Here is a 25,924-nt window from a genome sequence, read left to right as displayed (position 1 = left end):
TATTTATCTTCATTGCAGATTTAAATAAAAACTACAAAAAAAAATTCATAAAATAAAAAGTGTATAAAATTTTCTTATTAAACTGCTTTGAAGAATTTCTTCAAAAGCAATCTATTTAGATATACGTTCAAATCATTTGATGATAGTTTTTTCTCAAAAGGTTTGCAGCATACAAGAATATTATTGTCTGGTACGACATGAATATTCGGAATATTTGGAGGATTGTATTCATTTTCCATAACAATATTAGGAATATTGTTTTGTAGCATTGGACGAACATCTTTGATGTTGACGATGTTTCTTTTCCAAATCGGTTTGCCACCAAAAGTTACTTTCAATTTTACCTCATTCTCTTTTTGGACTAGTGAAACAAATCGGTTTGCTGTGAAACAAATCCTTCAACAACTTCATGTTCATCAGAAGTAAAGTCTCTAAGATAAAGTTCACATGTTTTTTCTGTCATCTTCAACATGTAGTAATTTTCTTTGATTCCGATATTGATATTATAAGTGTTTCTATTATGGTTTGTATTTGTTCTTTTGATCTATTTAAAGATGTAAATTTGCAAATAACAAATTTTTAAAGATTGTGCATGATCTTTAAAAAAAAAAGAGAAAATCAAGATGCCTCCCAAAACAATACAAGTTTTTCTTAGATATAATCCTATATGATGAATTTAAATTTAATTTTTCAAACAATATAAATTTAATATTTAATATAGGGTTAAATACACTTTTCCCCCCTGTAATGTTAGCGAGTTTAGGATTACCCCCCTGTAAAAATATTTTTTGTAAACCCCCCCTTATGTTATGTAGATTCCTTCATAGAACCCCCTAATATCCAGGTGGCATGGAATCTAATAAGAGGTCCTACACCTGGCATATTTTTAATTTTGTTAAAGTGATTATGTGTCATTTTACACTTTTTAATTTCAAATACCCCCTTAGAAAATTAGGGTTCTGAACATAGCAGGGAAGACGAAGACGAAATTTCCAGGGGAAGACGAAGACGAAGAAGAAGAATGCAGGGAACGAAGCAAACGAGAAAGACGACCGCAGTGAAGACGAAGATGAAGACAACCTCAGCGAATACGAAGAAGCGATTCAGCTCAGTGAAGACGAGCTCAGTGAAGTGTCCAAAGTCCGAGGTTAGTAAAAATTTGAAGTTCATCAATGTCGTAGGGTAAAATTTTGAAATCAACAATCTTTGACATGTGGGTATAATATATTGACAGGATTCACAACACTTTAGTGTTACACTCCACCATGGGGGTGAATTTTACAGGGTTTTTGAAGAAGAAATTATATACAGAGGGGGTACGGATACGACAGTTAATGGGATACATGTTTCAAATTGGAACATGGATAACATTGAGAAGTTGTTGAGTAGGTTAGGGTATAAGGCTGATTGTGTTAGGGTATGGACAAAAGTTTTAGAAATTCAAGATGGTTTTTTTCTGATTAGGAAAGATGATGATGCTGTTGATGATTTTGCTCTATACTTTAGTGCAATGAATGTGAAAGGAGATTTGTATGTTGAACATAGTACTGGGAACATGGACCCTGCTGATAGGGAACCTAAATGTGTGAATGATGATGACCACCCCCCTGATAATGGAATTGATGGGTTAGATGAGGAGAAGGTAGAGGGGTTAGATGACAGTGAAGATGAAAGAGCTACTGCTTACTTTGATGGTTTTGAAGGAATAGATGTTACTAAGCCTATTAGGGAGGAGCCCAATAACAGTATGGAGGAGCCCAATAAGAGTATGGATTCAGATGATGTATACTATAGTGATGAGTTGAATAGTTCTGACCCAGATGATTCTTGTGATGAAGAAAGGCCCAAGTATGCTAGGTTTAGGAAAGAGCATCTAAACAAAGACTTTATATTCAAGTGGGGTATGGAATTCAACACACTTGATGACTTTAGGGCAGCTATCCGTGAGTGGTCAGTGCTTAATGGGAGGGAAATTTCTTTTGTGAAAAATGAGGGAGATAGGGTAAGGGTGGTGTGTAAGCATAAATGTGGGTTTTTAGTCTTATGCTCTAAGGTGGGCCACAAGGAGACTTTTGCTATAAAAACACTTGTACATAAGCACACATGTGCTAGGGTTTTGAACAACAAGTCTGCTAGCTCAAAGTGGGTGGCCAAGCATGTGGTAAAGAGGATGCAAACTTCTGATACAGTCAGGATAAGAGACATCATCCAAGATATGAGGCAAACATATTTTGTGGGTATTACTGTTGCAAAAGCATGGAGGGCTAAGCTAATTGCCAAGAAGATAATTGAAGGTGATGCTGACAATCAGTATGCTTCCATATGGAGGTATGCAGAAGAACTAAGAAGGGTAAACCATGGCAACACTGTGAAGATAAATGTAGAAAGACCTAGTCCATCCATACAACCAAGGTTTGGGTCATTTTATTTCTGTTTTGATGGCTGTAAGAAAGGCTTTATTCATGGATGCAGACCATTTGTGGGGGTTGATGGATGTCACTTAAAGACCAAGTATGGTGGACAGTTACTTATTGCTGTAGGCAGGGATGCTAATGATCAATACTTCCCTTTGGCATTTGGTGTGGTTGAAAATGAAACAAAGGAGAGTTGGAGATGGTTTATACAACTACTAATGGAGGACATTGGTCAGGATAGAAGATATGTATTTATCTCTGATCAACAGAAGGTATGTATTTAACTCTATCTTTCTGTTGCAAATTATTCTATTCTCTAAATGTTGAAAAAATTTCTATTTTGTATCAGGGACTTGTGGCTGTATTTGAAGAATTGTCTGATACTATTGAGCATAGATTATGTCTTAGGCACTTGTATGCTAATTTCAAGAAAAGGTTTGGTGGAGGAGCCCTTATTAGAGATTTAATGATGGGAGCTGCTAAAGCCACATACTATCAGGCATGGGTCCAAAAGATGAATGAATTGAAGAATGCAGATCCCAATGCCTGGACTTGGTTGATGGCTGTTCCTACCAAAAGCTGGTGTAAGCATGCCTTTTCTTTTTACCCTAAATGTGATACATTGATGAATAATATCTCAGAGTCTTTTAATGCTACCATTCTAGCTGCTAGGGACAAACCTATACTCACAATGTGTGAGTGGATAAGAAAATATCTGATGAATAGGTTATCCACCTCTGCAAGTAAACTAGAAAATTGGCCACATAAGGTGATGCCAATACCTAGGAGAAGGTTAGATAATGAGGTGTTCAATAGTGGTCATTGGTTGCCAACATGGTCAATTGCTGAGACTTTTCAGGTTACACATAGTTACAACACACATGAATTTATTGTTGACATTGCTAAAAGGTCATGTAGTTGTAATTTTTGGGAATTAGTAGGAATTCCATGTAGGCATGCTGTAGCTGCTCTGAGTTATAGAAAGCAAAACCCTGATGAATTTGTTGATGCTTGTTACACAAGAGAAAAGTTTGCACTATGTTATGGATTTTCAGTAAGTCCAATCAATGGTCAAGATATGTGGCCAGAAGTTGAGATGGAACCACCTCTACCACCTGCATATAAAAATGGTCCTGGTAGACCTAAGAAGATTAGGATAAGAGAAAGTGGGGAGGATGGTGCAAGGAAGAGAAGATCTGGTGTTGCATATAAGTGCACCAAATGTGATAATTTTGGTCACAATGCTATGACTTGTAAGGCTACCACTCAGGATCCCAATGCACTTAAAAGAAAGGTAATTCATTGTGATATACATTTTGTCTTACATTCTACATTCTGTCTTACATTCTTCATTGTGATATGCATTGTGATGACAACCATACATTGTGTCTTACATTGTAGAGAAAACCTAAAAAAGGACATGTGCCAACTGCAAATGATATGCCAACTGCATCTGATATGCCTGCCCCAACTGCAACTGATATGACTGTTCCAACAAATGTGCCTGTTCCAACTGATCCACAGCCTCTGCCTGTTCCAACTATTATGAGTCAAACAGGATCTAGTGTGGCTGCCTCAATCACAAAACAATCCAGAAAAAGGGTTGAAAAAAAACCTATCATCAAAAGAAGGCAAAGTGAGAGGATCAAGTTGAGTTGGTTTAAAAGACCCATAACAGGTGAAGGAATATCTAGTGACAAACCAATTACCCTACCAGAAAATGAAGACATACCCACTTCAAAATGAGGGACTGATTATTATGTTTCTGCTATGTATTTTGTAATCCTTTTGGAAAACTCTTTTGTAATGCCAACTGATCTTTGAAGACATGTATTTTGTAATCCTTTTGTAACAAACATATGCACTTATTGTGATGATCAATTCTAATGTATCAGTTTAACATTATTGGTGTGTATTGTCTATAAAACACAATGGCTAGTCTGTCACATTTTTTTCTTGTTTTTCATAAACCATGAATTCTGCAGAGAGCCATGGCTAGTCTGTGCACTAATCTTACAACAAAACCATGAATTCTGCAGGACCTAAAGAAAAAGCCAAAGTATTTAATTACATTCACCTTGAATTCTGCACTGAAAAAGTTTAAGAGATAGACTACATTAATATATTTCAATTTATTTATATGTTTACTATGTCATATTTTCTTTAGAATTACTGACTATAAAATTGTTCTGTAGTTTTCTGATGATTTTGCAATTTTGCTCTTTCATTATGATATAACTTTTTTCTGTCATTATTGGTAGATTGAATGCTGAAAGTTTAATCAAATAATGATGTTGCACTGACAGTTTAAGATTGATGAACATATTACATTTCATTGATGAACACATTACAAGTTCAACATTACATTGCTGAAAAACACTAATGACATAACAATTACATGACAGACTCATTAGACTAACTTAACCATAGCTGCTATCAACATCCATGACAGACCAATTACAAACATTAACCATAAATTTTTCCTCTTTTCCATTGCAATCTTTTTCTTCAGTTTTTCTAACTTGTTAAGCTTTCCGACTCTGCAATCTATCTCCTCAACAATCTCTTTAGCAAATTCAATCAAATAAGCCTTGTTGACTTCACATTGGCGGCATCCAGACGGATTGGTTTCTTTCACTGCAAACTCACTGACCAAATCATCCCACAAAAATAAACCGCACCCATTCTGCAATTTGAGACAAACACCACCAACAATTAATTTCGAAATCAAACTCAAAATAATAAAATGCTTCAAAATTGCTCACCATATAATTCCTGCATTTCCAAAATTTGCGACCGGGGTTTTCAATTGACTTGGAGACCAACAACTTCATGGTTTCATTGCATCCACATCTTGGTAAGCCGTTTCCAACTTCACTCGTGGAAGATGCCTTGCTGCCACCCATAACCCAGATGAAGGGGACACGGACGAAGATGAAGAGAGGGATGGATTTGGGGTAGGGATGGATTTCACGAAGAGAGAGAGGGATGGATTTCACGAAGAGAGAGAGGGATGGATTTGGAACCCTAATTTCTAGTTTATGCCATGCTGGAGACCTAATGAAGATTCACATGTGAAAATAAAAAAATTAAAAAGCCACGTCTGAAATAAAAAACCAAGATTCCATGCCACCTGGATATTAGGGGGTTCTATGAAGGAATCTACATAACATAAGGGGGGTATTGAAAAAATAACTTTACCAGGGGGGTAATCCTAAACTCGCTAACATTACAGGGGGGTAAAGTGTATTTAACCCTTTAATATATTAAGATTAAGAGAATTAATTGGTGCAAATTTTAACCATATCTTTCTCAAAAAATACATACTTAACTCTATTAAAAATTTAATTTTTATTTTACTTTAAACATATATAAACCGTGAATTAATGACAAATTAATATTGTTTTTCTTGAAAGAATGTAATTTGTTATAACATATCGAAAATAAATATGAATTTATATAATATTTTGCAAAAATATATCAATCTACATATTTTAATATTTAATATCAATCAATATACTTTAGGGCTAAAACCAACACAAAAATTGAGATATAAGAACTCAGACAAAAAAAATATTTATAGATGCCAAAATCAAAAACTCACTAACTTACCGGGATCAACGGACTATTTTAGCTTAAATAAAAAACATATGGCATGTGAAATTAATTAAAAAATAATTTCAATAAAAAAACACATGTAAAACTAATTAAAAAATAATTTCAATATCATTACCACACCTACCATGAGAAACTATAAGTTTTGTGACAAACTATGAAACTACAAATGAGTATTGTACTTCAAAGAAAATCAATGATGATTTTTTTTAATCACTAAAATATATTTAAGAAAAAAAAATAGTTCAAAGAGAAGGCAAGGGGAGACAAAATCAAAACTCTATAGAAGAACTTATCGAGAAGGAAAAATAAAAAAGAGAGAAAACAAATACACATGAGAGATAACTCTATCACAGAAACTAGTAAGACGGACGGTTGAAGGCACCCCCCTTGAAACCTTTGCTCGCCTAAGGAGGTTTCTTCTTGTTCTTCCTTTTTTTAGACCACCAATTGAACCGGCTGATTTCTATTTTCATCCAAATCAACCATCTCATCTTTCTTAGCCATATTACTCCAAGATTCACTCAGAAAATTCATAGCTTGTTGGACCTCTGTAGAAACAAATCCTAAAACTTGCATGTCATGAATAACAAAGGCAATAAATTTAACAAGTTATAGTCTGTCACCATAATATCACCACAATAGAGTCACCTTCCAAAAGAAGTGAATCTGCAATTACTTCCTCTTGATGATCCTCAGGGAAGAAAGTGTCAACTGAATCTGAATTTCCCTCATTATTCTTGTCAATTTTACCTTGATCAGTGACTTCTATATCAGCTAAACCACACAATTTTTCATTACCTTGTACACTCAAGTCTCCTTGATGCAACACATCAATACTCACAACGTCATCATCAAAAGTGATTTTCAAACAATCAACAAATCCTAAAAGAGGATTATTATAAAAACATATTTTAGTAGCATTTGCACATTCAACTTATTCCTTTCTTAAATCCTCTTTTTAAACATGCATAGACTTATTCCCCGTGCATTTATGCTTCTCATTAGTTACATGTTTCTCTTGATCCATTTTAACAAGTTTAAAAGACGAAAAACTATGACCAACGTTTTGACATTGCGAACAAAAAAGTGAAAAAAATTCATATTCAACGTTAACAAGAAAAGCATAATCTTCTCTTTCGACCCACGGTTAAGGTGTGATTTTAGCAGATAAAACAATATCAACAAAAACTCTTGCAAAATGTCCAAAAGATCTCTCTAGTGGACACTTACTTTTTGCAGCACCCAAATACATTGGGATTCTGAGACAACTAGCAATTGCAAAGATAATATTAGGACTCCAATATTCCTGAGGCAATTCAAGAAAACGAACCCAGCATTGAAATGTTGCTTGTTTGTGGTTATTAGGATTAAAGTCAGGGAGTCCAATCGAATAGTTTGAAAAAATCTGTCTTTAGGCTCCAAGAAAGCAACACACGAACACGCTCAACATCCTCAGCAGAAGAAAAAACAAATTCATAAAAACTTCTTCCTAAAGAAACAATTTCTCATTTACTTAACGACTTCCAAAAAAAGTGTTTAGTTTACCACGCAAGTCTTGAAGTTTCAGGGAGGAACTCCTTTAGACATAATCAATCTTCCATAAAGATGATTTTTACACGATTCAAGACTAACCTTATACTTTTCCTCGCGAATTTTAATAGTTATGTCATCTCCTTTCAAATTAGATCTTAAAAGTTGACAATGAGGGATAATAACACATGTCTTACTCAATATTTGAGCAAACGATTTTGCACTTGTACCCTCCGCTTTAGAAACCACGACTTCACCGGTAGTATCTGAAGATATATCCAATGGCTTTTCATCAGAATTCACAACATTTGCAAATGCCGAGTTTTCATCAATATGTACCACATTTCTTAAATTGAAATTTCTAAGCAAAGTGACACACAAAGGCGACCCAGCAAGTTCGTTCACATTTAGAAAACAATAAAAAATAACTTTGTTCTTCCATGACAACTCTAATCCAACTCCCAGGTATAAACAGAAGCAGATGACCCACATAACTCCAAATTGAATTTCAGAAATAGCAAGAATACCGGAAAACTAAAGAAAATACGTGAAACTGAAAGAGAAACACCGGTGGTTGAAAGCATAGCATTTGTTACTGTTGTAGAATATTTTACTGATATATTAAAAAGTGATTCTTACATGTTACATCTACATGCTTTAAATAAGAGAGAATAGAAAACCTAATGGGCTTTGACTAATGGGCCTCATTACTAATAGAAATAATTACTATTTACAATCTAATATTTACAACACTCCCCCTCAAGCTGGTGAATGGATATCTATCATTCCCAGCTTGCAAGTAAGTTGCCTGAATCTTTCTGTTGGTAAGCCTTTTGTTAACACATCTGCCAGCTGATGCCCGGAAGGAACGTAAGATGTAGTTATCAGTCCACTATCCAACTTCTCTTTGATAAAATGTCGGTCAATCTCAATGTGTTTAGTCCTGTCATGCTGAACAGGATTATGAGCAATACTAATAGTCGATTTATTGTCACAAAACAATTTCATAGGACCTTCACATTGTATCTTCAAGTCTTCTAGAATTTGTTTCATCCACAATAGCTCACAAATTCCTAGTGTCATAGCTCTAAATTCTGCCTCGGCGCTTGATCGAGCAACTACACTTTGCTTCTTACTCTTCTAAGCTACAAGGTTACCACACAGAAAAGTACAATAGCCTGACGTAGATCTTCTGTCACTCACTGATCCGGCATAATCCGCATCAGTGTAAGTCTCCATAGTTAGATTTCCACCTCTTTTAAACAAAAGTCCTCTCCCTGGAGTTTCTTTAAGATATTGTAGAACGCGGTCTACAGCCTGCAAATGTCTCACCCTCGGATCATGCATGAATTGGCTCACCACACTGACTGCATATGCCAAATCTGGTCTAGTGTGTGCCAAGTAAATTAATTTTCCCACTAATCTCTGATATTGACCCTTGTTAACTTTGTCACTTTCCTCCTCAAATCTTATCCTGTGATTTTGTTCAATGGGAACACTTGCAGGTTTGCATCCAAGTTTGCCAGTTTCCTGCAAAAGATCAAGCACATACTTCCTTTGAGAAATAAAGATGCCTTGCTTTGAGTAGGCTACCTCAATTCCCAAGAAATACTTGAGTTGCCCAAGGTCTTTCATCTCAAACTCTGCTGATAATTTCTCTTTGAGGAAATGTCTCTCAATCAAATCATCTCCTGTAATAATAATATCATCAACATAAACAAGAAGTACAGTCAGTTTTCCTCCTTGTGAATGTTTAAAAAATAAAGTGTGGTCTCCTTGACTTTGCTTATAACCCAAACACATCATTGCCTTTGTGAATCTTCCAAACCATGCCCGAGGGGACTGCTTTAGTCCATATAAGGCTTTCTTCAATTTACACACCTTGTTAGCTCCATTTGTTATGCCAACACCTGGTGGAATCTCCATATACACTTCTTCCTCTAAGTCTCCATGCAAGAACGCATTTTTAACATCAAATTGTTGCAATTCCCATCCACATGAAGTAGCAAGAGATAGTAAAATTCGAACAGTATTAATCTTTGCCACTGGGGAAAATGTCTCCTCATAATCAATACCATACGTCTGAGTATAACCTTTTGCCACTAGTCTTGCTTTGTGCCGATCAAGTTTACCATCAGATTTGTACTTTACAGTATAGATCCATCTGCATCCAACTGGACTTTTGTCTCTTTTCCTTTCAATAATCTCCCAAGTACCATTTTTTCAAGTGCTCTCATTTCCTCATCCATAGCTTTGGACCCAATTTCTATTTTGCAATGCTTCTTCAACAGATGATGGGATTTTCACAGAATCAACAGCTGCAATAAAACTTTGATATTGTGTGGAAAGATGTTTAGTGGAGACATATTGAGAGATAGGGTGTCGATATAGGGAGGGACAAGATCTTTTATCCTTCCTCAAAGCAATGGGTAAATCAACTGGATTAGTTTCACAAGTATCAGAAATGGCACAATCATCACTAGAGGAATCATTTTCAGTACTTACCTCCGGTTCAGGCGATTGAATTTGTTTCTGGAGAAGGTCAGGTTTACTTCTTCTCTGATACACTAGAGTTGGTGTTGGAGGTGTTGATTCCTGTAAAACAGAAGGCCTTGAAGGCCCAGGAACACTTACTGGCTCAGATTCAGGTGTTGAACTAGGACTCAAACTCAAACTAGGTGACAACTCGGGTTCAAGAGAGGGAACACTGATAGGTGTTCTAGGGAGGCTAGGACCAAGGATCAGAAACTCAGACTCAGACTCTGACTCTGACTCTAAGTCACTTATGTTCTTCCCCTGAGACTGAGAACGAGTGAAATATGACACATTTTCATGAAAGGTGACATCTTTGGAGACAAAGAATTTTCGACTTGGAGGATGATAACATTTGTACCCTCTTTTGTTGGGTGCATAACCCAGAAAGATACATCTGACAGCACGGGGATCCAATTTATTGCGATATTGTTTGTGAACATGAACAAAAGCAACACAACCAAAAATGCGAGACTCAAGAGTGTGTAAGATAGGAACAGATGGAAAACGTGAAAGCATAAATTGGGCAAGACTTTTATTACCTAACACTCGAGATGGGACCCGGTTAATCAGATAGGCAGCAGTAAGAATTGCCTCACCCCAATAAGAGGTAGGAACAGACATTTGAAAAAGGAGAGATCTAGCAACTTCAAGTAAATGACGATTTTTTCTTTCTGCGACACCGTTTTGTTGTGGGGTGTCAACACATGTGAATTCATGGAGAATGTCATGTTTACTAGTGAAGTTGGAAAAGGTATGATTGACATATTCTTTACCATTGTCAGAACGAATTCTTTTTATGCCTTTCCCAAATTGCGTTTGTACCATATTATAAAATTGGATAAATATTTGTGGTACTTCGGATTTAGTATTCATTAAGAAAATCCAAGTTACCCGAGTACAATCATCAATAAATGAGACAAACCATTTTGCACCAAAAATATTAGAGGTAGGGGAAGGTCCCCAAACATCAGAATGAATCAAATCAAAAGGTTCATCATTTTTATTAAAACTGGACGAAAAAGATACACGATTGTGTTTTGCCAACTGACAAACATCACACTTAAAAGACTCAACAGAATGGTGTAAGAACAACGACGGAAACATAGACTTAATTATATAAAATGGAGGATGACCGAGACGCTTGTGCTGAAGCCAAATTTGTGAGGCTGAAGAGGAAGACTGAGACTGGAAACAGGAGGACAACACCTTTGGATGGTCATCAGAGAAGTAGTATAACCCTTCCTTTTCCTTAGCAATTCCAATCGTCTGCCCCGTGGTAAGGTCCTGAAAAACACAATGGGACATAGAAAAAATTACTTTACAATTCAGATCACGGGTAAGCTTATGGATGAAAATTAAATTGTGGGAAAGTGTGGGAACATGAAGCACAGATTGCAACTGGAATGGAGGTTGCAAGTCAATATTTCCAGTGCCAACAACACAAGCATGAGAGCCATCAGCAACAGTGATATAAGGAATACTCGAAGGTGTGGTATAAGAGCATAATAATGTGGAATCAAATGTCATATGATTAGTAGCACCAGAGTCAAGAATCCACGCATTCTTAGGAATATTACCACAAATAGTAAGAGATCGGGAACACAAACTCTTACCAGTAACTGCTAGAGACCCAGAACCAGAAGGCTTACTCATGGAGTCAAGCATATAACCTTTTTGAAGGACAAAATCCTTAGCATTAAATGGGGCTGGTGGATTTGTGGGAGGTGGAGGTGGAGGTGGTTGATCGTTAATAATCTCAGCCATTGAAAGGACAATCGAGAGAAAACAAACCAAGAAACAGGATGGGTTAGGGTTTCAAAGATGAGTGAACAAAAACAAGAAGCACGATGTGCTACAACACAAAACAACAATGACCCAAACATCCAAAAACAACAACAAACTGCAGTAAAAAAAAAAGACTCTGCTACAAGACGGCTAGGGTTTAGGCGGAAGCGAATCCCCCAAAATCGGGAGCTCTTGATACCATGTTGTAGAATATTTTAAAAATCGGGAGCTCTTGATACCATGTTGTAGAATATTTTACTGATATATTAAAAAGTGATTCTTACATGTTACATCTACATGCTTTAAATAAGAGAGAATAGAAAACCTAATGGGCTTTGACTAATGGACCTCATTACTAATAGAAATAATTACTATTTACAATCTAATATTTACAACAGTGCATATTATTTCAACATTGAATTAGAAATATAATGAATATTTATTACAGTGCAGATTATTTCAACATTGACAAAGTGAAAGATCTAGTCAACAAAACTATATATAACTCCATAAAATGTAGCATGTTTTAACCAACCCCTTAATGTCTACACTTTCTGCTTATAATATACTAGTAACATGTAGCATATCAAACAAAAGAGAACCAGAAACAAAAAATCTCAAATGAAATATTTTTATCACAATTCCTATAAGTAATTTACAACACAACCAAACACAGGACATTCATACTGCCTTCACAAACTGCTTCATCTTAGTGCAGCTTCCCTCTTCATCTCAGCAGTCTTACCACCACCACGGAAGTGCATATATACTTGCTGTATGCAACCAAAGCAAAAAGTGAGCAAGTTGCAGGCGAAAGATGCATCTGTCTAAAGAAAAAAAGCTTAAATATATAAGTATAGTCAAACCTGGATAACCCAGATGCTGATCAATGTTTCAAGACAGAAGAATCCAAATCCAATGAAGTAGAAAATCTACAAGAAAATGGACAAAAACAAAACCAATTATCACTTGTTTCGAAGCAGAAAGTGGAAAGTCTGACAAAAATAAAACCAACTTTCAGTAGTTTAGAAGCAGAAAGTTTTTCACTGTTTGGATTCTGCAGTATTTGCTTTAGAACTGTAATGTGGCTTGTGTGAAAAATGTTAAACCGGCTTAGCATGTGTAAAATCATGTAAACAAATTGGAAATGTTACGACATATAACAATGAAACACACGCAGGAATCATGAATACTTCAAGACAAGCATACTTACCCCAACCAAAGTATAGTCACCAACTACATCTATGGCTGACAGAATGCCTCTGCATCAATAAGAAAAAGTATAGTCACCAACTACATCTATGGCTGACAGAATGCCTCTGCATCAATAAGAAGATGTCACTAAGCATAAGGCCAAAATAATGAGGATAACACAAGCTATATACATAAGAAATTAGTAATAAGCAACAAACTCATATTAAATGAGGCGTGTGTGTGTGGATAGGAAGTCAACATACGTCAAGGATTTTCCTTTGAAAACTATAGGAGGAGCAACTGCAGCTAAGATACAGAATCCAATGTGAAGCTGTAATCAGAAAAAGAAATGAGGCTAATTAAATTTTGTCCAAATACAAATTAAAGCTGATATGCATAAAGCAAAATAGTCAATACCAGGTAAAACATGAAAAACCATCCAAACTTAATAGCACTGTCAGTCCTGCAAAAGTAACAAAGCAAAGGATCCACGATCAAGAGAGTAATCACAAATCAGAAAGATGACCTGCTAGGCCATAATATCCATATTAACTTGTTCTCATGAATGCAAGTACTGTTTATCAGTTGGGGCATTTAGATAGTTGATTACTACTTATATAAACTGACCTTCTCCCTTAATCCAAGCTGCAGTGACAGATACAACATTCCATGTAAGGCACAACACTAACCCTGCATCATATAATCTATCATCAACCATCATTGATAATGGACTGTATCACACTACATATTGTTTTTAGTATAACAACAGATTGAGCTGTGGAATATTTGTTAACTAAATCCACCACTTCACACCAATACAGTGAAGATGCTGGAGGTTGCAATGAAGACAACCCAAATGCTGCAATTAGACAACTAGGGGCGGACCGCGATGAAGGTATTTCCAACACAGTACTACCTTGCTCTACCAATAACCTTCCCCACAAGAAGAAAACAGGATCAGATAACTTACCTAACAACGAAAAAAATGCAACATACTGCAATGTTCGAAGGTGAATTGGAATTTCATTTGCGATATCATGATGAATAATTGGGAAAAATGGTGGCCAGTTCTTCTCCTCAATAACAATTCCAGCTGCAAAACAAAGTGATTACACACCAAGGATAAAAGTAGAACTTCAGATATCGATTGTCAGGTAAAAGCACCAGTCCAATCTTTTCTAGGAGATAAGTTTACAAATCAAGTGTGTAAAATAAGTCGACGCATATCTAGAGAATCCTCAATAGTAGTTCTATTCTGGCATTCAATTGAATGCCGACACAAACAAAAAACCAACTAAAGAAACAATTAAACGTAATCCCAAATACCGGAAACGTAAACTACCTCGTGCAATGGCTTCTTCTTTGCGTCTGACTTCCTGCATTTTGACAAATCAAAAGAAATGAAATGTAGGTAAATTTCATGGCATGTATAGTTACTAAGAAACTAGCAGTCAAGGCTTCATATATTCTGAGTAAACGGAAAAATAAATTTCAACATATATATTCTAAACATCAAATAGAAGACACCAAGATCTATAGAGGGCAAAACATGTTTAAGAAGATGCATTATTCCAGAAATCAACTTACCTTATCTTCTAAGGGACATTTCAAATGTCATCATACTTGTACAACCTTTTATAAAAGACTTGAGGGGAATAGGGTGAGGTGTTTTTTTCTTGGTTTTTGGGCTTCGATAAATTTAACATTAATATTTTATTTATTTTTAATTTTTAAATGTATACATTATAATACTTTTAAAATTAATTGAACCTAGTTCCCACCTCCTCCCTTATATTCCCCTCACACAAAGTCTCAGCCGCCACTATTTTCTCTCTCAAAAGTAAATTTAATCATTGACTTAGTGAAATCACAAAAGGAACTGAAACTAGCATGGCAATATCCAACAAAAGTGACGAGGTAGAAAACTCTGATCCCAAAATATCATAAAACATTGGAACATCAAATTATGACGTGATAAATATTCATAACTAAAGAATTATAATTTTACAGTAAAATTACTCAATAAATTTTAAATGGTGCTTCAGCTCCTTCCAACCCTTACCCCACAATAATAGATGAGAATAACTAACTAAATAACAACATCAATTTGAAACCGCAATGTGAAGCTTCTTAGGGAATATTTCTTCACATATCTCCATGAACGCTTCAACAATAACTTGGTGGTGACACTTTGCATTAAGCTGAAGAAAACATTCAAGAAGCACTTCAAGTTCTCTTTCTGCGTAGATCTTTCTTTCTAATATCATTTGAAGTATGGAGTTTCGGAAATCTTCGTATGGATCCTTGGATTCCTTCTCAACTGCAATGCTATCGATGAGTTTCGTACCTGATTTTAAAATAGTATTGTTGTTGTGATGAATAGTTTTGGCTTCACATACGGGACTGGAAGCCAAAACTTTATCATCGTCGTCGGTGGTGGCGGAGGAAGTGGCGCTGCTAGGGTATTTATTTTGGTTTTGGTAAATTGAGATTTTAGGTTTAAGGGAGGGTTCAAGGACATTAGAGGGTTTTATTTTGAGGCAACCACAACTTTTGTTAGATGAAAAGAGTGTTCTCAAGAACTTTTTCTTGTTGATGTTGAAAGACATTAACGTTGTACAGCTAGAATGGAATTTGAAAGGACTATGTTTTGGTTTTTGACAAGGAATTAAGGTAAGGAATGGAGGGTTGCCAAATGTTTGTTTAATGAGAGAAAGGGTTTTTAGCAATGTGGAGGGGTCGAAGGTTTGAAGCCATAAATTTTGACCTTTGAGGTATATGAGAGTAATCATTTGAATTTTCACAAAATATCCTAACTATAAGATCCTCACTTTGCGTTTATTATGGGTAACGTTATTTTATGGGGGAATAATTTTAGGAAAATTAGTTGGGAAAAGGAATTTGGATTTATTTATGATATTTTAATTGACAGCATTTTAAAATTTTATGATATTTTTTTAATTGATGGATTTATTTATATTAGAATTGAGGATACGGGTAATTAGATACTCGTTGAGTAAACTTTGATATCCATTCAAATATTTTTTTTCTTCAAATTATGAATATGAGAACGGATATTATAATACTTTACCCAAACTCTAGATATTATCACCCCCTAATTATCTATCATAAATATCTCAACAACATGCAAATACTGACTTTAACTCAATCAACTAAATTTAAAAAAAAAAAATTATATACTTTTTAAACATCATTTCTTTTAATAAACTTATTTTCTTAATTAAAGTAAATTTAGTTTTGATTTCAATTGTCAAGCACATAGCTAAATCATATAAATATTAAATAAATTAGCTCTATTATAATTTTAACTTATAATAGCGTCAATATAATAGTGTTTTCTTTATTAAAATGCTATTAAAAATTTGACAGATACCCATATATTAACGTTGTTGTTTTTTATGAAAACACAATTATTGTGTGCTAGAAAAAAAAATTAAAGATTTTGATAGCGTTTTTTTTTAGAGAAATGATATTATAATTCTACTATTTTATTAGTGTTCTTTTAAATATTTAATATATGATTTAGTCTCTTAACTTAATTTAATATTTCGTTTTAGTTTTTTATCTAAAAAATCTTACAAATTAGTCCCTTAAATACACTTCAGTTAGTCGATTTAGTCAATTTTTGTCAAATTTTGTCAATAATTGTTATGTTACGCGGATATGATAATCTAGTTAAATATATTTATATGACATGATTTATTTTCTTTATTGGTTATTTCAAAAATACTTAAGTTCTGAAGTTTTGGTTATAGGGATGCTAAAGTGTACAACAATAGTGATAGCAATACAAAGATAGAGGAAGAAATTATAGATGTTATAGTTCAAAGAGTGTGGATGAAACCAAACCTCCGTGAGCAAGTTGGTCATCTTCTTAAGAGATAGTTGGTTTGGGAACTATAGGGAACTATAGGGAATTATAGGGAACTATAGGTCTAGTGGTGGTAAGCTAGACCCTTCGCTGTGAATACATTGTTTTCGGATATATATATATATATATATATATATATATATATATATATATATATATATATATATATATATATATATATATATATATATATATATATATATATATATATATATATATATATATATATATATATTATGATTGACAACAATTTTGTTAAAACTTCTATCACAGTAAGATGTTGAACAAGATGTCGTGACATGTTGATCAGACATTTTTGCATGTTTTGCTTTATTTCTTGGAAGACTTATTTTATTATGAGATATTTGAAGATTCTCTGAATATTTAACTATCATATTTGATTGTCCAATAAGATTTATTTTAGGAACTCTTATTTCGTTTCCAACTGCGCACTTGTTTCATAAAAATGGATGTTGAGACATTTTAAGGAAATATTAGATCAGATTTGATTCTGCAAAACAGATGTTAAAACATTTATGGAGATATCAGATTTGATTCTGCAGAACAAATGTTGAAACATTTAAGGAAACATTTCATTTTATTCTACAGAAGATTGTGCAGACTGGATGTCGAAACCTTTATCGAGACATCAGATTTGATTCTGCAAAAGATTGTGCAGACTAGATGTCAAAAAGTTTATGGAGACATCAAATTTGATTCTACAGAACAGATGTCAAAACATTTAAGGAAACATTTGATTTGATTCTGCATACTAGATGTCGAAACATTTACGGAGACATCAGATTTGATTCTTCATAATGGATGTCAAAATATTTAAGGAGACATCATATTTGATTTGATCAAATATTTTGCATAATAGATGTCAAAACATTTAAGGAGACATCATATTTGATTTTCTTTGATTTGTTTTGGATCTGCTGATTTTTATGCCTAAGCCCATGCTTACCAAAGGTTATTTAAAGAGGACGTTGCTAAACCTAATGGACACAAAAGAGATCTACATTTGAGCATTGGAAAATTAGGGTTTTAGTTGTTTTTGTTATTTGTGAGCGATTCTAGTATCTCTTTGATACTTGAGTTGGACTGAGTTTATTGAGTTGTAATTGTGAATCACTCTTGAGCTTTTAAGCAAGATTGCATTTTGTTTAATTGGAAGTGTGTCTTCTGTTCTTTGATTATTTTTCAGTTGTTATCATTGTTGTGTAATTGAAGGGAAGTGAAAAGGATCTCATATCTATGAGAGTCTTATATAAAAATTCCACGGGTAGTGATTAGGTGAGAAGTTTGTAAAATAAGAGGTTGTTTAGAACTTCAAACTATTGTTATAGTGGATTTCCTTCCTGGCTTGGATGCCCCCAGATATAGGTGACGTTGCACTGAACTGGGTTAAAAATTGACATGTGTTATTTTCTTCCTTCTTTTTACACTGTTATTGTTTCTGGTGTGACATGTCCTGAACCTGGTGTCATGACATCATATACAATATTTGTTATCTGCATAATTGTTTCTGGTGTGACATGTCAGAACATGGTGCCGTGACATCATATACAACATATGTTCTATGCATAATTGTTTATGATGTGACATGTCCTGATCCTGGTGTCGTGACATCGTATACGACATATGTTATCTGCTTACTATTATTGTTGTGTAAAGTCCTGATATTAGTGTTGTGACATCGCATACGACATCTGATATCTGCGTATCAGAATTTCAATTGGTATCAGAGCAGGCATCATGCTCTATTTTTGAGTGAGATACAAGGAAGATACTTTCTGGTTCCATGAAAAGAGGATTTGTTAATAGATCACCCATCTTAGATGGCACCAACTATGACTATTGGAAGGCACGTATGGTGGCATTCCTAAAATATATGGATAAAGATGGAAAGTTGGAAAGTTGACATCAAGGGTTGGGAACATCCTTTTGTGAAGGATAAAGATGGGAAGGCTACTACTCACTTTAAGCCTGAAGAGGACTGATATAAGGAAGAAATAAATTGGCTTTTGGAAACTCCAAAGCTTTGAATGCCCTATTCAATGGAGTTGACAAAACATATTCAGGTTAATAAACACATGTACTATGGCCAAAGATGCATGGGAAATTCTTAGAACCACCCAAAAAGGCACATCTAAAGTGCAAATGTCTAGACTTCAGCTTCTCACTACCAGATTTGAGAATCCAAAGATGAAAGATGATGAGAGTATTCATGATTTTCACATGAATGTTCTTGAAATTGCAAATTCATCTAGTGCCTTGGGAGAGAAAATGTCAGAAGAAAAGTTTGTTAGAAAAATTCTCAGGTCCCTACCTAAGAAATTTGACATGAAGGTCACAACCATTGAAGAAGCCCAAGACATCAGTAGCATGAGAGTAGATGAACTTGGTGGGCCATTCCAAACTTTTGAATTGGGTATTAGTGACAGATCTGAAAAGAAGAACAAGAGCATAACTTTTGTATCTAACACTAAAGACGAAGAAGACCAATGTGACTTGGATACTGATGAGGGAATGTATAATGATATTGTACTACTTAAGAGACAATTCAACAAGGTGCTGAAGGGAATGGACAGGAAGTCAAGACCAAATGTCAAGAACATCTCATCTAACATCAGCAAGAATAGTGATTCCCATAGAAAATCAAGAAAAGAAGAAAATCCCAACCAAGAAAAAGGTATTCAATGTCATGAATGTGAGGGGTTTTGTCACATCATATCAGAATGTCCCACGTATCTCAAGAAACAAAAGAAGGGCTTGTCTGTTTCTTCGTCTGATGATTCTGAAGGTGAAACTGATGATGAAACTTCTAAGCATGTTACAGCTTTCACTGGTATATATGAATCTAATGAAGATTCTTGTAATGAGGATGTCACTTATGAAGAATTAACTGATTCCTACAAAGAGCTTTATGTCAGAAGTGAAAAGGTGTGTAAAACAGGAGAAGAGCAGAAGAGAATCATAGCTCAACTACAGCTGAAAAAGAGAAACTTTTATCTACTGTCATTGATCTTGAAAATAAGGTAACTCTATTGTCTTCTAAACTTGAAAACATGAGCAAATCCATAAAAAGGTTGAACAATGGGTCTGATATGCTAGATGAAATTTTTCAAGTTGGAAAAGAGGATGGAAACTTAAAAGGTATAAGTTTTAATTACCAATATCAAAATAAACAAGGAAAAACCCATGTGACAAAATTTATTCCTCCAGAAAGGAAGTATGAGCTCATGATGTCCGAATAAATGTTACAACATCCTTCCAGATATCAGAAACTCAAACTAAAGTCAAGTTTTTGCCTTGGAAATGTCATTATTATGGTAAATATGGACATATAAAGTCTTTCTGCTACAGACTGCATGTTTATCCAAAACATCCAACACATCTTAGGGCTAATCATTTAATGATTAAAACTGGGAAGGAGTGGAAACCCAAGGTTGTTCCACATGAACCTACTTTTTCTTCCACATTCCTAATGTCCAAGGAAGATGAAGTCAATTTATGGCACCAGAAGCTTGGACATCTGAATCTTAAAGGGATATATTCTGGTTACTCTACAAATAGTAGAGCTTACAGGGTATTTAACTCCAGAACCAAGGGCATGATGGAATCCATTAATGTTGTGGTTGATGATTCTATTATTGTAAAAGGGAATGATGTTGATGAAGATGTTGGAACATCATCTCAGCAGACTGATGCTTCAGAGAATATGGAAGACATTAAGTCAAACATTGAGCCAGCAAGGAATGAATCAAATGCTTCTGTTGACATCTGAGTTGTTTGTTTTTCTGTTTGATTTTGTATGTTTCTTATATGACTTTGCACTAAATATTGAACCTCTATCTGCCATTGTTTGTACCTCTAATTCACATGTTCTGCTACTGATTTTCTATATTGCTTTGTTGCCATTGATGAATGTCTGCTTGGTTTTTCATATTTTGGCTAAAAAGGGGAAGTAAATAGTAAAGAGTTATGCTAGTTGTGCTCTTGACTTATTTTATTCTCTATGTGAAGGTTGTTTCTCTGAGAGGGAGTATGTTTCCTGTGTGACAGAGGGAGTTACTTTTATGTTTCTAATCATGACATTCAGGTGAGGTTTGATTTGTTTGTACCAAGGTTGTTGTGTACTTGTTGTGATGTCAGACAAAATGTCTTGACATTTTGTTTCAGAGAGTTATGTTTGTGGTTAGGCAATTGTATACTTGTTGTGATGTCAGACAGAATGTCTTGACATTTTGTTTTAGAGAATTTTGTTTGTGCTTAGGATGTTGTGTGCTTGTTGTGATGTCAGACAAAATGTCTTAACATTTTGTGTTTGAAGGAGGCTTAGAGTGTGAAAGTTTATTTCTCTCTATGTCTATTTTGTGAGGTTGGGTTTCTACTACTTATTTCTATTGCGTGTGCCTATGATATGTCTTAGTGTTATACCAAGTGTTTGGTTTTCGTGTTTGTGATTATTGCTATTTTTTTTATCTTTTCTCCAACTATATGATGAAAAAGTTGTTTTAGCCAAAATTTACTAAAGGGGGAGATTGTTAGTTCTGTGTTTTTATGATTGACAACAATTTTGTTAAAACTTGTATCAAAACAAGATGTCATGACATGTTTATTAGACATCTTTGCATGTTTTGTTTTACTTCTTGGAAGAATTATTTTATTATGAAATATCTGAAGATTCTTTGAATATTTAGCTATCACATTTGGCTTTCCAAGAAGGTTTATTTTAGGAACTCTTGTTTCGTTTTCAGCTATGCACTTGTTTCATAAAAAGGGATGTTGATGCATTTTAAGGAAACATTAGATCAGATTTGATTATGCAGAACAGATGTCGAAACATTTATGGAGACATCATATTTGATTTTGCATAACAGATGTCAAAACATTTAAGGAAACATTTGATTATATTCTGCAGAAGATTATGCAGACTGAACGTCGAAACATTTATCGAGACATCAGATTTGATTCTGCAGAAGATTGTGCAGACTGGATGTCGAAACATTTATGGAGACATCAGATTTGATTCTGCATAATAGATGTCAAAACATTTAAGGAAACATTTGATTTGATTCTGCAGACTAGATGTCGAAACATTCATGGAGACATCAGATTTGATTTTGCATAATGGATGGAAAAACATTTAAGAGACATCAAATTTGATTTGATCAAATATTATGCAAAACCGATGTCAAAACACTTAAGGAGACATCAGATTTTATTTTATTTTATTTGTTTTGGATCTGCTGATTTTTATGCCTAAGCCCATGCTTACCAAAGGCTATTTAAAGAGGACGTTACTAAACCTAATGGACATAAGAGAGATCTACACTTGAGCATTGGAAAATTAGGGTTTTAGTTGTTTTTGTTATTTGTGAGTCATTCTAGTATCTCTTTGATACTTGAATTTGACTGAGTTTATTGAGTTGTAATTATGAATCACTCATGAGCTTTTAAGCAAGAGTGCATTCTGTTTCATTGGAAGTGTGTCTTCTGTTCTTTGATTATTTTTCAGTTGTTATCATTGTTGTGTAATTGAATGGAAGTGAGAAGGGTTTCATATCTATGAGAGTCTTAGATAGAAATTCCACGGGTAGTGATTAAGTGAGAAGTTTGTAAAACCAGAGGTTGTTTAGAACTTCAAACTAATACTATTATAGTGGATTTAATTCCTGGCATGGATGCCCCCAGTTGCAGGTGACGTTTGATCACACTGAATTACACCATGTTTTTGACTCGGAATTCACATGTTTATTAAGACTTTATTATCATTTTGTTTGTATTATGCTCTCTTATGTTGTTTTCAGATATTTAGCACTTTCGGGTCATTTTAGAAGAAACGAAGCAAAAAGACCTAAAATTAGGGTTTTTCGGCGAAAATTGTACACATGGCGTTGCACATGGCGGCCGCTATAGGAGAAGCCATGACTCATCAGCCCTCAACCAGGAGGTAACCACCACGTTCCCATGATCTTTCCCATTTACACACATGGCGGGCGCCATGAAGGGATGGCGGGCGCCACCTTTGAAAATCATGTTCCCACTAAGGAGAAGTTGGAGGGCACCATGGTTTTTACAAGCTGCTGAAATCCTCTATAAATAGTTCGTTCCATTTCATTTTAAAATCATCCAACTTAGTTTACAACACTAAGCCTATATTTATCATTTGTAAAAGCGGTAATCCATCACATCGGGGGGTTATCGCACCTTAGTGAGATTGAGTTGGGTCACTTCCAGTTGTTGTCGTCTTTATCTTCAGGAGTCTGAGGTTTATTTTTCTTGTATCAGATTTAAAGCCCTCTGTTTGGAGTAGGTTCTTATTTTATCGCTTTTTATTTATTTACTTGTCTCGCTTTTACTTTATTTATTTTTCGCACTCGCCTTATTTTATTTATTTTCCGTATCGCTTTACTTTATTTATTTTCCGCACCCGCTCTACTTTATTTACTTTCTGTCTACGCTTTACTTTATTTATTTTCCGCACTCGCTTTATTTTATTTATTTTCCGTCTCGCTTTATTTTATTTACTTTACGCACTTTACTCGCTCCTTACGCCTCACATCCTAAAACAACTTTTCGTCATGATCAATATCGTTGTGTTTGTTGGTATTACCATGTCTGGCTAAATCTTTTAAAGGTTAGAATGTAAGGATCACAGTTAAAGAGATGTTTCACATATTGAATTTGTAGAAATACTTTAAAGGATGTTTTGATTTTTAACTTGAGTTTTCTAAAACAAACTTGGTTAGTTTTAATTATTCAAGGAGTGCGAAAGCACCCTGGCTTAGTTAACTATGAATTTTTATCACTTTAAGGAAAAACTATTTTTGAAATTGTTTTCGGACGCGTTGATACATTTAAAATCAGGAAACTCTTTTGGTAAACTTTCCAAATCAAAATCACTTTTCAACTAAGTTTACGAGACTCATTTCTTAAAAATAAGTTTACTACTTTAGAGTTCTGCGCACCTTTTTAAAGTGACAATAAAAGACCTTAATTTAAGGTAAACTCGGTTTTTAATACGCGAAAGCGACAGTTCCTGTTAAATATATTATTTTTAAGAGTAGAAAATATTGCCTCATAAGTAGTTCTATTTAGACAATCGAAACATCACTTAACTGACGTGAAATACATTCAACCTGTCTTTTCCTGCATTTATTATTTACTGTTGTATTGCAAACCCAATATCTCTTTTATACCGCCTTAGATAAACACCGTAACAATAGAAATCGATAGATTGACGATTTGGTATCTGTGGGATCGATATTCTTTTATATTACTTTGACGCGATTCGTGCACTTGCGAATTCACACGATCAAGTTTATGGCGCCGTTGTCGGGGACCAACTTCGCCAAATTTCGTACCCTGTTGTTACACCGTCTAGACTAAGGCATTATTAGCCGGTAAATGCGAAGAACCCGCAGTACCGGAAATTTAGTAGATCCTTTAGCGGAACCTGAATGCTACACTCATACACGCCTCTTACTCATCCGAATTAAGAAAGTTATGGCCGAGAATCGCGACCGAAGACCTCTTAAGGAATTTGCTCAACCCTCTGACGAGGAACCTAGTTTGAGTATAGTAAACCCCCTTATTCCTGCTAACAATTTTGAACTAAAACCGTCTTTGTTGCAATTAGTGCAACAAAACCAATACGCGGGTCTCGCTACTGAGAACCCAAATCAACATTTAAAAGTTTTTATCCAATTAGCCGACACCTTTAAATCAAACGGCGCTTCACCTGATGCGATCCATTTAAGATTATTTCCTTTCTCCCTCAGGGATAGAGCATGTTCATGGTTATATTCACTTCCAGCTAATTCAATAACTACATGGGAAGACCTTGGGAAAGTATTCCTTGCTAGATATTTTCCTCTAGTAAGACTGTTGTTCTTCAAAACCAAATAACTAGATTTACTCAAAACTAAGGAGAATCGCTTTTTGAAGCTTGTGAAAGATATAAAGAGTTATTAAGAGTTTGTCCATGCCATGGCCTAGAATAATGGCTCATCGTTCATACCTTCTACAATGGACTCCATTGTAACACAAAGATGAGCATTGATGCTGCCGCATGTGGTGCGCTGATGAACAAACCTTATCCTGAAGCTTGTGACCTAATTGAGGATATGGCCCAAAACCATTACCAATGGGGAACTGAACGAGCATCAATAGAGAAAAAGGAGACCCAAGGTGGAATACATGAGGTAAGCTCTCTAGATATTATGCAGGCGAAAATGGACGCTTTAGCCCTTAGGATCGAACATATGTCTACAAACACTAACACCACGACGGTAGTCCACATAGAGTGCGAACTCTGTGGATCTAAAGGACACGAATTGGCGGAGTGTAACCTTTTGAACGACCTGAACACCGATCAAGTGAATTACACCCAAGGTAACCCATTTTCAAACACTTACAACCCTGGATGGAAGAATCATCCGAATTTCTCCTATAAAAACCAGAACCTATCCAAAATCATGCACCTCAGAGACCGCAAGGTTATCAAGCCCAAAAATCAAACCAACCTATGCAAGTTGTGCCCCAGAAGTCTAACCTTGAGGAGATCATGGAGAGCTTTATATCGGGCCAGACTCAACAAAATAAAGAATTCCTAAACCAGAACATTCACGTAAACAAATTGATAACACAATCAGGAACCAAGGTTGATCAAATAATCACTCACAACAAGATGCTTAAAACCCAGATCTCACAGGTAGCACAAAACCAAGCCCCACATGTCGCATCGCGCGAAAAACCGGCGGGAAAAGAAGAACAACAGAGCCGCCACCGTGCGTTATTTATCCCAAAAGAGGGAAAGGAAACGCTCAGAGTAAACCTGGGAAAAGAACATGGTCTCGCGACCAAAGAGAATGGGTTCGGGAGTCGGTTATGCGAAGGGAAGGTATTAGCACCCCTACGCACCCGTAGTACTCTACGGGATCCACGC

General features: G+C 35.1%; 3 protein-coding genes across 3 annotated transcripts; all 3 read right to left on the bottom strand.

Annotated features, from left to right (window-relative positions):
• Positions 1-4,809: 4,809 nt before the first annotated feature.
• LOC127082901 (uncharacterized) lies at positions 4,810-5,404 on the bottom strand. The gene is made up of 2 exons (XM_051023124.1): positions 5,180-5,404; positions 4,810-5,100 (listed from the first exon to the last, which is right to left on the bottom strand). The coding sequence occupies exons 1-2, from the start codon at positions 5,318-5,320 to the stop codon at positions 4,825-4,827; spliced, it is 417 nt and encodes a 138-aa protein (XP_050879081.1). The 5' UTR covers positions 5,321-5,404; the 3' UTR covers positions 4,810-4,824.
• Positions 5,405-12,586: 7,182 nt separating this feature from the next.
• On the bottom strand, positions 12,587-14,458 carry LOC127081658 (secretory carrier-associated membrane protein-like). The gene is made up of 8 exons (XM_051021893.1): positions 14,419-14,458; positions 13,896-14,169; positions 13,766-13,807; positions 13,494-13,539; positions 13,340-13,407; positions 13,096-13,144; positions 12,749-12,814; positions 12,587-12,655 (listed from the first exon to the last, which is right to left on the bottom strand). Exons 1-8 carry the CDS (start codon positions 14,456-14,458, stop codon positions 12,587-12,589), a joined length of 654 nt encoding a protein of 217 aa, XP_050877850.1.
• LOC127085861 (transcription repressor OFP6) lies at positions 14,073-15,904 on the bottom strand. The gene is made up of 3 exons (XM_051026421.1): positions 15,139-15,904; positions 14,419-14,452; positions 14,073-14,169 (listed from the first exon to the last, which is right to left on the bottom strand). Exon 1 carries the CDS (start codon positions 15,866-15,868, stop codon positions 15,179-15,181), a length of 690 nt encoding a protein of 229 aa, XP_050882378.1. The 5' UTR covers positions 15,869-15,904; the 3' UTR covers positions 14,073-14,169; positions 14,419-14,452; positions 15,139-15,178.
• Positions 15,905-25,924: the final 10,020 nt, after the last annotated feature.

Source organism: Lathyrus oleraceus, chromosome 5, assembly GCF_024323335.1.
Source record: "Lathyrus oleraceus cultivar Zhongwan6 chromosome 5, CAAS_Psat_ZW6_1.0, whole genome shotgun sequence".
Classification (NCBI taxonomy): Eukaryota; Viridiplantae; Streptophyta; class Magnoliopsida; order Fabales; family Fabaceae; genus Lathyrus; species Lathyrus oleraceus.
Note: the sequence above shows the minus strand (reverse complement) of the source record. Positions and strands in the feature narration are given on the sequence as shown.